The 12,092-nt window shown below is 52.6% G+C and overlaps 1 protein-coding gene across 9 annotated transcripts in view; it reads left to right on the top strand.

The window, feature by feature from the left end:
* The window catches only part of NLRC5 (NLR family CARD domain containing 5), a 111,074-nt gene that overhangs the window by 68,937 nt on the left and 30,045 nt on the right, over nt 1–12,092 (top strand). For all 9 annotated transcript variants that reach the window (XM_081215248.1, XM_081215249.1, XM_081215250.1 and 6 more), the window contains 8 exons: nt 148–216; nt 941–1,024; nt 1,556–1,639; nt 3,166–3,255; nt 5,159–5,203; nt 6,146–6,235; nt 7,110–7,193; nt 9,487–9,570. In XM_081215248.1, coding sequence (XP_081071374.1) covers nt 148–216; nt 941–1,024; nt 1,556–1,639; nt 3,166–3,255; nt 5,159–5,203; nt 6,146–6,235; nt 7,110–7,193; nt 9,487–9,570 — 630 coding nt within the window. The remainder of the gene's footprint in view (nt 1–147; nt 217–940; nt 1,025–1,555; nt 1,640–3,165; nt 3,256–5,158; nt 5,204–6,145; nt 6,236–7,109; nt 7,194–9,486; nt 9,571–12,092) is intronic.

Here is a 12,092-nt window from a genome sequence, read left to right as displayed (position 1 = left end):
AAGCCGAGAAGCCCAATTGGAACCAAGGTCTGACTGTCCCCAGGTCTCATATAGGAATTGAATGGTGGGAAGTGAGGCTAAGGCTGGAGTCTGAGGCAGTGGATGAGGTGTCTGCTCAGCATGGCCTTGGTGTGTGTTTCCCTCCAGTGCTGCGCTTCCTGACAGCCTTACATACCAGATGCCCTCTGATCCGCTCTTGTGCGCCCCAAGGATCAGGTACCGTGATGGCCTGCAGGCCCCGAGCATGGTTCCTGCCTCCCCCCTTCCTGGGCACAGAGCCTGTCCTGGGTCCCCAGTGCCACGTGCTCCCCGGAGGACACAACCTACTGTCATGTCCTGGTTTTCCTGCCTCCCATCTCCCCTGCCCAGCCCACCCCAGAAGGGGCTCACACGGCAGACCCCCAGTCACCTTCCCTGCCCACGGTTCCCACCCCCGTTAGCTCCCCTGACCTCCAGTAGCTGAGGGGTTGTGGGAACTCTGGACGGAGAAAATGGGGAGCGTGCAGCCCCTTCGTTCCTGATCCTGGGGCCTAGGCCTGGGGACTCAGCTTGGCCTTCACAGGGCTCCCATCACAACTCTTCCAGCCTCCTCTCTGATTCTGTGTCCATCTGAATGCCCCTCCCTGTCTGTCTGTCCTTCTCTGGCACTCAGTTTCTCTCAGTCTCTTTCTGCGTCTGTCTCCTTCCCTCCCTCTCTTATCTCAGTGTCTCTCCATCTTGGTCTGCCTCTCTCTGTGTCTCTGACTCTCTCTGGCTCTTCTCTGCCCATGTGACATCTCACGTGTGCTGTGTGTCGGTCCCTCTTTGCCTGTCCGGGTGCCCGATGCATCCCCGTCCCCTTTCCACAAGCCTCTCTGCCTGTGTATCTGCGGGTGGGGGGCCCTGCTCACCTCTGTTGAGCTGGGCAGGCGCTGCAGGGCTGTGGTCCTCCCCTCCCTAGGCTGACACACTGTGCCTTGCAAGCCCAGCACCTAGAGCACCTCTGCAAAGCACTGGGAGGAAGTTGCTGCCTCCGTCACCTCGAGTGAGTGGTTGCTGGAAGGCGGGTGGTGGGGCCCATTAGTGGGTAGGTGTTCATGTGTTGCGTTTTGTTCTGTGTTTTAAGATTTAGGGTCATCTATTCTTTCCCCGCTGCAATCAGGAACCCCTTAGAGAACCTGGTGAAAGTTGTGACTCTTCCCCCTAAAATACAGGTTCCCCAATATTTGACACTCTCTGAAGCCCAAGCCTAACCCCTCAGGGGTCACAAACCTGAGGATGAGAACGCGAGGGGAGGGACTTCCCTGGAGGTCCAGTGGTTAAGACTCCGCGCTTCCAGTGCTGGGGGCGCGGGTTGGATCCCTGATCGGGGAACTAAGATCCCACATCCACATGCTGGGAGACCCCAGCTGATCCAGTGCCATGTGCTGAGATCCAGCCTGGCAGCCCAGGACCGTATCCCAGTTTCAGGAGAAGCTGAGTGACTGGGGCGGAGAGGCGAGCTCCTGCTGTCTCCACCCCACACCCCACCCCCCCGCCCCTCCACTGACCTGTCCTCCCTGCTTGCCCCTCCCAGCTTATCAGGCAATGCTCTTGGGGACAAAGGTGTCGCCCTGCTGGCTCAGCTGCTTCCAGGGCTGGGCGCTCTGCAGTCCTTGAAGTGAGTAGCCCTCTGGGCAAAGCCTCTGAGGTTTGATCTCGGGATGAGAGCATGTGTGTGGGAAGGGGGGATGGAGATGACGGGGTGGGGGAATATTCTGTGTCCCATCTCACTCCCTCCTGGGGTTATCATAAAGGTTACATCAGACAATGCATGTCAACCACCGGGGCCAGTCCCTGACACGTGGCCAGTGCCCAGGACAGGATAGTAACTACTGCATTTCTCACTAAAATAGACACTGGTCTCTGTGACTCAGCAATCCAGCTGCTGAGTTAAGCCTTCGTTTCTCAAACCTGTCTCCCTGTCTCTGCACAGGCTCTCTGGGAGGCCCAGGCAGGCAGGGCTGGGAAGTATTACCTGATTAATATAACAGCTGGCAGCCATTCTGGCCCTGGGGGGGGGGGGGCGCGGGGAGGGGCTGTTTGACAGGGGCCCTGGCCAGGTAGGCAGGGAGGGTTTGGACTAGAGAAGACACCCAGGAGAACGGTGCCCGGGGAGACTTGAGAGCTCTGAGCACCTGGCAGAGAGGGGGGAGATGTGCACTACGGGAGGGAGGCCCTGGAAGGAGGCCGTGAACCCCCAGACTCTGCCTGCAGCCAGCCAGAGTTTCTAGGCCCTTAAAGGTCCCTGTGCTCCTGGCTCACATGCCCCCTTCTCCTCCCTGGCTCTTCTGGGCCCAAGGGAGAGGCTTCCTCGCCGCAGGAACCTGGTCACAGACCCCAGGTTCCCAGTGTCACTGGACAAATTACATCACCTTCTCTGAGCCCCTGGTTCCCAGTCAGTTAACACATAAACTCTAGAGGCAGTGGCTGTGGTTTTCACTGTAACCAGTGCTGTGGCCTGTGGGCACTGCCTGCTCAGGCCGCCTTCCGTTGGGAAGCTGGGACCAGAGGAGGCTGCCTCTGTTCCCGGTCAGGGCCTGCAGGGGGTGGGGGGAAAGCCCTCACCGCCATTGCAGGCAAATTTTATGCAAATTGGAGCTTTCGGGCAAATCCCCCATGACCTTCTCAGTACTGAGAATGCCTGGTGTGATCCCGGCCTGTGAGGTCTGCACTCGCCTGCCAGTCTCCCAGTGCCTGAGGAGTGCAGCGTTAAGTGGCAAATATAAACCACCAGGACAGACTGACCACGAAAGAAAGGGAAAGCTCTGTTCCTGCTCCTTGAACAAGAGGCCCCACATTTTCACTTTGCACTGGGCACTGCCCCTCCTTGGTCAGGTGGGGAAACTGAGGCACAAGTCTGGCTCAAAGATTCATCATAGACGGAGGGAACCACTGAGTTCCAATCTCAGCTCTGTCACCAACATGTCTCATAATCTTGGGCAAGACCTTGCTGCTCTCTGGACCTCAGTTTCCCCATCTGTGCAATGGGGAGTTGGCAGAGGTGCTCTGACCATCCGGGGTTCAGTGTGTTCCATCGTCTGGAACAGGGAGGGACAGCCTGCCCCTGCCCTGTGCTCTGACCACCAAGAGGGTGTTTCTGAGTCCTGAGTGACCTCTGTCAGCCTCATCCCTCTGTTTCTCCAGCCTCAGTGAGAACGGTTTGTCCCTGGATGCTGTGTTCAGTTTGACCCAGTGCTTCTCTACTTTGCCGTGGCTTTTGCATTTGGACTTCAGGTGAGAGTGTCCCTGGGACCCCACTCTGCCCCTCATCTGTCCCATTCACGATATAGCATCCTCAGGGCCCTGGTATGATACCAGGTCCAGTGAACATGCAATGAGTGTCTGTGAAATGAATGAATAGACGAATGAGTGAAATATAGCTCCAGGGACACTCAAATTTCTCCAAATTCACCACGGGGCACAATCCATCGACTCTCCTGTACTTACTCTCTGGGTTGTCCTGGGAGACTTTTAAGGAAACTGGGAGCTCCCTGGTGGGAGCTTGAGTTCTCAGGGACCTGCCTGAATTGTGGGGTCTCTGGAGCTGATGAGAGTGTAGAAGGGAAGGCACCTAGCCAAGCGGCCCTGGCCAAGGCAAAGCACATCATCCACTAGGGGGCAGCCCTGGTTTCAGGTGAAGTCCACCTATTCCTCCCCTCCCCCCTTCCAAGAATGGGTGTTACGGTAGCAGACAGACCAGGTTCAAATACAGGCTTACCACTTACCTGCTGTGCCACTTTGAGCAAGTCACTGCATCTCTTGATACCTCAGTTTCCTGATCTGTGAAGCAGGGGTAAGAATACTTCCTTAAAACCATAAACAAAACGAAAAGACAACCCTCAGAATGGGAGAAAATATTTGCAAATGAAACAACTGACAAAGGATTAAGCTCCAAAATATACAAGCAGCTCATGCAGCTCAATATCAAAAAATCAAACAACCCAATCCAAAAATGGGCAGAAGACCTAAACAGACATTTCTTCAAAGAAGATATACAGATTGCCAACAAACACATGAAAGGATGCTCAACATCACTAATCATTAGAGAATGCAAATCAAAACCACAATGAGGTATCACCTCACACTGGTCAGAATGGGCATCACCAAAAAATCTACAAACAGTAGGTGCTGGAGAGAGTGTGGAGAAGAGGGAACCCTCTTGCACTGTTGGTGGGAATGTAAATTGATACAGCCACTATGGAGAACAATATAGAGGTTCCTTAAAAAACTAAAAATAGAACTACCATACGACCCAGCAATCCCACTACTGGGCATATACCCTGAGAAAACCATAATTCAAAAAGAGTCATGTACCACAAGGTTCATTGCAGCTCTATTTACAATAGCCCGGAGATGGAAACAACCTAAGTGTCCATCATCGGATGAATGGATAAAGAAGATGTGGCACATACATACAATGGAAAATTACTCAGCCATAAAAAGAAACGAAATTGAGTTATTTGTAATGAGGTGGATGGACCTAGAGTGTGTCATACAGAGTGAAGTAAGTCAGAAAGAGAAAGACAAATACTGTATGCTAACACATATATATGGAATCTAAGGAAAAAAAATGTCATGAAGAACCTAGGGGTAAGACAGGAATAAAGACACAGACCTACTAGAGAATGGACTTGAGGACACGGGGAGGGGGAAGGGTAAGCTGGGACGAAGTGAGAGAGAGGCATGGACATATATACACTACCAAACGTAAGGTAGATAGGTAGTGGGAAGCAGCCACACAGCACAGGGAGATCAGCTCGGTGCTTTGTGACCACCTAGAGGGGTGGGAGAGGAGGGTGGGAGGGAGACGCAAGAGGGAGGGGATATGGGGATATATGTACCCATATAGCTGATTCACTTTGTTGTACAGCAGGAACTAACACACCATTGTAAAGCAATTATACTCCAATAAAGATGTTAAAAATAAACAAACACTTCCTTACCTCACAATTTTATTGTGAGAATCACAGGAACTCATATCGGTGGTGTGCTTTGTACGTATATTTATTGTCCTATCTGCTGAGAAAACAGGCCACCGTCCACGTCTTCCTCGACCCAGCCTGTCTGGTCTCTTACTGCTGCCTGGGAAGGGGGCCCTTGGCCCTTTCTCAGGCTGCCGCCTCCTCTCTGCCTGCAGCTCTGAGAGCCAACGCGTCATCCTGAGAGGTGATGGAAGAGACAGGTAAGGAGGGAAAGCTCTGAGGTTCGGGGGGCCTCCCCTCTCTCTCTCTCTCTGGTCCCCATTTCTTATAGGTGCCCCCAACCCCCAGACCCATGCTGACTGTTAGCCCAGGTCTGGCAGGCTGGAATTAATCACTTCTGTAACCCCTCCCCCATATGAATTTGCAGTAATCAGCTGCTTTCAATCTTTTCTAAGAAGGAGTGCACATGGGAGGGAGGGGCTGACGGGTGATGCTGCAGCAGAGCAGGTGTTAGGAGAGCGGATGTGTGGGAGGGTGGAGGGGAGCCGCTGTGCTTCTGCCACTGAGGACCTTTGCAGCACTTTGCAGCGTCCTGACTTCATATGAATCCCTGCCCTTTCACACTCTGAGTATCACATTAGAGAAGCCAAGAACCGTTGGTGCTCTGAAAAAGTTTCCACATCTTTGCGGTGAAGTTAGTTCTTCGCAGGTGTTCTCGGCTGCCCCCTAGTGGAGCCCGGCACCCTGGTCTCACCTGGGCAAAAAACACAGGGCTCCTAAAGCGGGGCCAGCTGGGCAGAGTGCATTTCCAGCTAATGTGTTAGAGAAAAACACTGCCGTAGCAGGTGGGCTGCCTGAAACCGGGGTGGTATTGCTTGCCGAGCTAGGGTCTCCATTTCTGGGAACTCTCTGGATTCTTGAAGCCAAAAGAATTGAGGCACAGATAGGTGGATGATACCAATGGTCAGAAAGAGGAGGGCTCTGTCCTAGCTCCCCTCCACCTGCTCAGGTGCTGCCCACCTGGACAGGTATAAGCTGCTGGCATCCTCACTCTGGCTTCCCTTCCCTGGGCCTCAGTTGCCCCATCCGTACAGGGAGGGGCTTGACTGTCCCGAGGGCCCCTTCCAGCCCCGGCTAATGAGTCTAGGCTTCCAATGTGGATGCCTTGAACTTTCCTTTCAAAATGATTTCCCCACTCCTAGAGATCTGTTGGCTGCTGGATCTTTGCCAGAGTTCCAAGCTGGAGCCCAGTTCTTGGGGTTCGGTCAGCGCCGCATCTCCAGGAGCTTCTGGTACCATCTTACCCACTTCTTGTTTAGGGGTAACCACAGTGGGGTAAGGGGTGAGGGAGTGGAGAGCCTGGGGGTTGGGAGACAGGGGAAAGAGAGTTTGAGAGAAGGGGGAAGAAGTGTGAGGGCTGGTGACGGGGGGTGCTGGCTCCGGCGTCCCCTGTAGAGAAGATTCTGCACTGTTTTCTCTGAAGACTTCCCAGCTCTGCCATGAGGGGCTGTGAGACCCTGGCTGGGCTCCTCCCCTCTCTGGGGCTTGATTTCCTCACCTAAGAAGAGAGACATGTTAGCTGGGGCCTGAACAGGGTTCTCTGGGGACAGGGTGGGCAGGATCCCAGGCAGACGGGACGGCTCGTGCAGAGGCCCAGGGGAGTGAAGGCATGGCTCTGGGGAAGCATTTCTGTGTGGCTAGAGCTTATTATACAGGGAGAGTGGAGGCGAGTGAGTGAAGACATGGGAAAGACGTTTTGCTTTTAGCCTAAGGATAATGGAGGAACCACAGAGGGTTTTCAGCACAGGAGAGGCTGCCAGATTTGTATTTGTTAAAGCTAAGATGCTGGCAGGGTGGAGGATGGCAGGGAGGCAAGAGGGGGAACCCAGGGGGTGTTCAAGTGGCCCAGGCGAGTGACAACGATGGCCTGGATGTAGGTGGGGGCAGTGGGGAGGACTTGGGACTGGACGAGGGCAGCTGGGCGCTCAGGGGGCCTTGACTGTTTCTGTCGGAGTGGGGGGACTGGGGGCTGTAAAGGGTGGAGAGTGTGCCCTGTTGGCACTGCAGGGGCTGGCGGCGTGCAGGTTGGGGAGGAGAGTTCTTGGGGCTGGACAGGGACCCTGAGCCCTCCCTGACCCCCTCGCCCTGCCCGCTGCCCCTTTTCAGCCTCAGGGAATGTCAGCTGGAGCCCTTGAGCCTCTCCCGCCTCTGTGAGACTCTGGAGAAGTGCCCGGGGCCTCTGGAAGTCAAGTAAGTACGGAGGACACAGCCCCAGGGGCACAGCGTGGGCACCTGCCCAGTGACCTGGGGTGGGGTGTCCTGGTTAGAGACCGGATGAGTCCCCCCTGGTCCCTTCCTGCCAGACCCCGTAGCCCTACGCCATGGGAGTTCCCTAACCCATTGGTGGAAGGCTCCTTGCCTCCCAATGGCCCCAGCTTCAGGCACCTCGTCCCTCCCACTGAGAGAGGCCATCCCGAGCCCAGGGCTTCATCTCCCCATCGGCTCAACTCAGGGCACCTGGGAGCCCCAGTCTGCACCCCATCACCCCTGGAGCCCCACCCTGGCACCCAGCTGGACCTGCCTCTGTGGCTGGAACCTCTCATTCTGAAGGCCCCTCCTCAGGGCATCCCCCAGCCTGGGTTACCAGCTCACCCCAGAACGCCTGGGTCTGTGACCAGAGACTGGGGTTAGAATCAGGAGTCCTGGCTCAGCCACCAACAAGCTGGGTAACTTTGGGCAAATGGCTTTAACCCCTCAGGCCTCAGCTTTGTCATCTGCAAAGTGGTCGGTCAGACTTTCCTTCCCTCATCATCGTTGTAATTTTATTACAATAATTACCTTAAAATAAAGAAACCCAAGACAAACCTCCCTCATCTAAATAACCCCGTCCCTCGTCAACTCAGTGTTGTCACTTGTCCTAGTGACCTTCTCCATTTGCATATACAAGTTTTCTCCTGTTCGAAATCACAGACCAGCTGCATTCTGCAATTTCATTTTACATCGCCCCATATGTGTTTTTCCATTTTGCTACAGTTTTTTTTTTTTTCTTGCTTTCTGGCTCCCGTCTCAAATGCCTTCTGGTCCTTGCAACAAGCTAATTATCCATGTTGACACCTGGGGTGTGTCCTTCCATACTTCTCTCCATGTTCAAACACTTATGGATACAGAGGAAGGCGGTTTTGATGTAAACAGATACAGGATCTTAACAAGATTTGCAGTGAACTTTGTCTCGTAATAGAACATTGTGGCTTTCCTAGAATATCAGGATGTGTGGAACCAATGAATTTTCAAATAAACCATTTATTTTAGAATAGTTTAAGGCTTGCTTTACAGAAATGTTGCAAAACTAGTGCAGAGAGTTCCCCCCACGCTTGCCCCTGGTTTTTAATATCACCCATCACCATGGTACATGATGTGTACATTTTGGCATTCCAAATGGCAAAATAAAGGTAAAGGTTCTGTTGCTTAAAAAAAAACAAAAACAAACAGTGTAAACCCCACATTGACCCCAAGCAGAGCCTGTAGCACTGTGTGTATTTGGGGTCCAGCAGAAAGCCACTGGTGTTTGTGGTCAGACCACCCCTCAGTGAACGCCTCTGCTCTGCCTGTGCTCAGCGCCCCAGGCCCAATCCCGGGACAGAGCGGGTAGAGCTGAGCCTACAGCCTGGGCCCTGGCAGAGGCTCCTCGCTTCCAGTTCCAGAAGCATAGGTGGCCCCTTTTACTGTTCCCCCCAAGGTGAAGCTGGGTCCCCCTTCAGCCAGACAGTAATGCGATGGAGATGGGCCAGGCTCCTGGCAGCCCCAGTGAGGGGAAAGGGCAGCCTGCAGGGGACAAAGAAACAGGGACAGAGAGAAGGGGCAGCAAAAGGGGAGAAAGGCAGAAGGAAACTACAGTCCAAACGCCTCTGGGGCTCAGGAAGTGGCTCTAGACTCCCAGGGAGGGCTGTATGTAAACCCCAAGGTGCTTAGATACTCTGGTTGACCCAGTCCTCCAGCTAGAGCAGAGACCAAAGGATGGGTATCAGGAGTTTCTCCTAAGTGGACTGGCTTCTGATGAATTATCTAGACAAGTGATCAGCTGGTTGGTCTGGTTTTGATGGGCAGTCAGGGACCCGAGCTACCCTGCATCTCTCCTTTGCTGACCTGTTAACGTTCTTGAATTGCCACCATCACGTTCACTACTTTGGGTTAAGGCGGCATTCTCTTCTTAACAGGTGTGTTCTCCAGGGTACCAGTCTTCATGGCCCTCAAAATGATAATCCTACTAGTCCATGCCTTTTGGGGGAAAAATGTCTATTATAGCCCTTTAGAAATTCACAGTGCACGAGGGCAGATTAAAGGCTCTGAGAAGTCCTGCAGCAAAGAAAACTAATGGGGCTTAACCCAGCATTTTCCAAGCATATATGACCTTCCTTTTCCTCCTGCCTCAATGATAACTCAAGGACCCCAGTGTTCAGAGGGGGTGTTTTGGGCAGTCCTGGCTTAGGACCCATCTAGCTTTTCCCAAGGTTTCCCCACCTCATTCAGATGCTTTGTTTCACAGATTGTCCTGCAAGGTCCTGAGTGACCAGAGCCTGGAGACCCTGCTGCATCACCTACCCCGGCTCCCTGAGCTAAGCCTGCTGCAGTAAGACTGGTTTCCCCATTTCACTGTGCAGGGCCGAGGCTCTTGCATTGCGACGCCATCCCCTCCTGCCCCCTCCCCGCTTCTCTTGGGCTGTTTCATCCTTTTACCTGGCACAACTGGGAGCTCAAGTCTGCTTCCAGCTCTTCCCTAATACCTTATCAACCTCAGGGGGGGGAGTTATTTGATCCCTCTAAGCCTCAGTTTCCTCATCTGACAAATGGGACTAATATTCTTCAACCCTTCCCCCAGGGTTGGGATTCAAACAAGAGAGTTGCTCTAAAAGCACCTTGAAGAATGGAAGGCCTGTGACAAATGGGCCATCATTCTCCTCTCCACCCACAGAAAGGTCACCTACTCCTATAAAGAGACTTTATAGTTGTAGGTCATGTATATATCACACACCAGTTGTTGTTGTTTTTTAATTTATGTATTTTATTTTCTTAAATTTATTTTTGGCTGCATTGGGTCTTCGTTGCTGAGCATGGGCTTCCTCTAGTTGCGGCAAGCGGGGACTGCTCTTCATTGGGGTGCACGGGCTTCTCATTGTGGTGGCTTCTCTTGTTGCGGAGCACGGGCTCTAGGCACGCGGGCTTCCGTAGTTGTGGCTTGCAGGCTCTAGAGCACAGGCTCAGTAGTTGTGGCGCACGGGATTAGTGGCTCCACAGCATGTGGGATCTTCCCAGACCAGGGCTCGAACCCGTGTCCCCTGCATTGGCAGGCAGATTCTTAGCCACTACACCACCAGGGAAGTCCCCACACACCAGTTTTTAAAGGTCACCATCTAATTCTGTAACAGGGGAATTTAAGCAGCATCCCCAAAGTATTTAAAACTCTATTTTCTAATTTCAGCTCAGACTGGTTAGAATTTAAAAAGGATTTACTTTAAATATTTTTCCAACAGGGGGCAAGAGCAGCTACAGCTGATATGGAAAAATACAACAGAAAGTTAAATCATACCATTAAAAACATCAATATAAGTACTCCTGCTAAGGATCTCCGGGACACCTGAGACAGCTGACATCACATCCAGGATCTCACTTATCCCTGAGTCCTTTTGGGAGGGGAGGGAGGAGATGTGTGACTTCCCAGAGGTGGGCAAGTGTGGCAGAGCCCATGTCAAACTACAGAATCCACTATGGTCCCACCCTGACAGGAAAGGACGGATCAGGAAGGGTTCCTTTGGACACAGAAGTTGTGGGCTAACGTTAATAGATAGGAAACCTCAGACCAGAGAGGGACTTCTCTATGCCCAAGTCACACAGCATCAGCCCCCAACTCCTCATCTGTCTTTGGAATGAGGTAGCCAGCCTGATCCTCACCAGTGCTTAAGCTTTGTATTGGGTTGGCCAAAAAATTCGTTTGGGTTTTTCTATAGTATCTTACTGAAAAACCCAAACAAACTTTTTGGCCAACCCAGTATTATTCAGTCCATACTGTTTGTGCACTCCTGTGGACCAGGCACTGCTTGGGGTGCTGGAGACACAGCTGAGAGAGAAAAAATAAAGACAAGGTCCTTATCTTCTTGGAGCTTACCTTGTAGTAGAGGGAGCTGGTCAACAAGCAAAGTGAAAGCAAATAAGATGAATTCAGAGAGTGATAAAGTATTTTTCTAGAGAATGTGGTAAGGAGTGATTGTGGTGGTGATTTAGACAATGGCAGGGGTGGTCAGGGAACGCCTCTGAGGAGGGACACTGGGGTGCTACCTGAAGGAAGAGAGGGAGCCAGCCTTTTGAAAAGCAGGGAACAGCATTCCAAGGAGATGGAACAGCATGCATGAGGCCCTGAAGCAGGATTGAACTCAATGGGCTCAAGGAACAGGCAGAAGGCCAGTGTGGCCAGAGCACAGTGGCCGGCAGAGTTGTAGGAGAGAAGGTAGAGCAATGAACCCGGGCCGGGTCACACAGGGCCTGGTAGCTGTGGGGAGGAGTGTGGGATTTTGCCCAAGGCAGAACAACGATTTGTGTTTTCAATAGCTTAGTCTGGCTGCTGGGTAGAGAAGGGACCCGGGACAAGCATGGAAGCAAGAGCAGGGAGGGGGTTGTACAGCCAGGGTAAGAGATGATGGGGGCTGGGAATTGGTGGGGAGAGAGGGAAGTAGGTAGATTCAGGGTGGATCTTGGGGGTGTAACTAACAGGACAAGCTGATGGAGGGTTTATGGAGCGAGGGAAATGGAGACACCAAGGATGCCTCCAAGGGCAAGGTGGAAGCATCTCACTTTCTCTAAGGCAGTGGTTCACAGCTGGAGGGTGATTTTGCCCTTCAGGAGACATTCGGCAATGGAGACATTTTTGTTGTCATGATGGCAGAGGGGACGGGAGGTCATGCTCCTGCTGGCATCTAGTGAGTAGAGGTCTGAGATGCTGTTAAACTTCCTACAGGACAGCCCCCACATCCAAAGAATTATCTCTGTAATGCTGAGCTTGAGAAACTCTAAGGACCTAAAGCTTCCTGCTCCTTGTCAGCAAGGACTCACCTATGAGTGCTTGGGATAAAAACAATATAATAATAACAATAAGCGTGG

The sequence above is a fragment of the Mesoplodon bidens genome (genome assembly GCF_964165515.1).
Source record: "Mesoplodon bidens genome assembly, chromosome: 18".
NCBI lineage: Eukaryota > Metazoa > Chordata > Mammalia > Artiodactyla > Ziphiidae > Mesoplodon > Mesoplodon bidens.
This window is presented reverse-complemented; position numbering and strand designations above follow the sequence as displayed.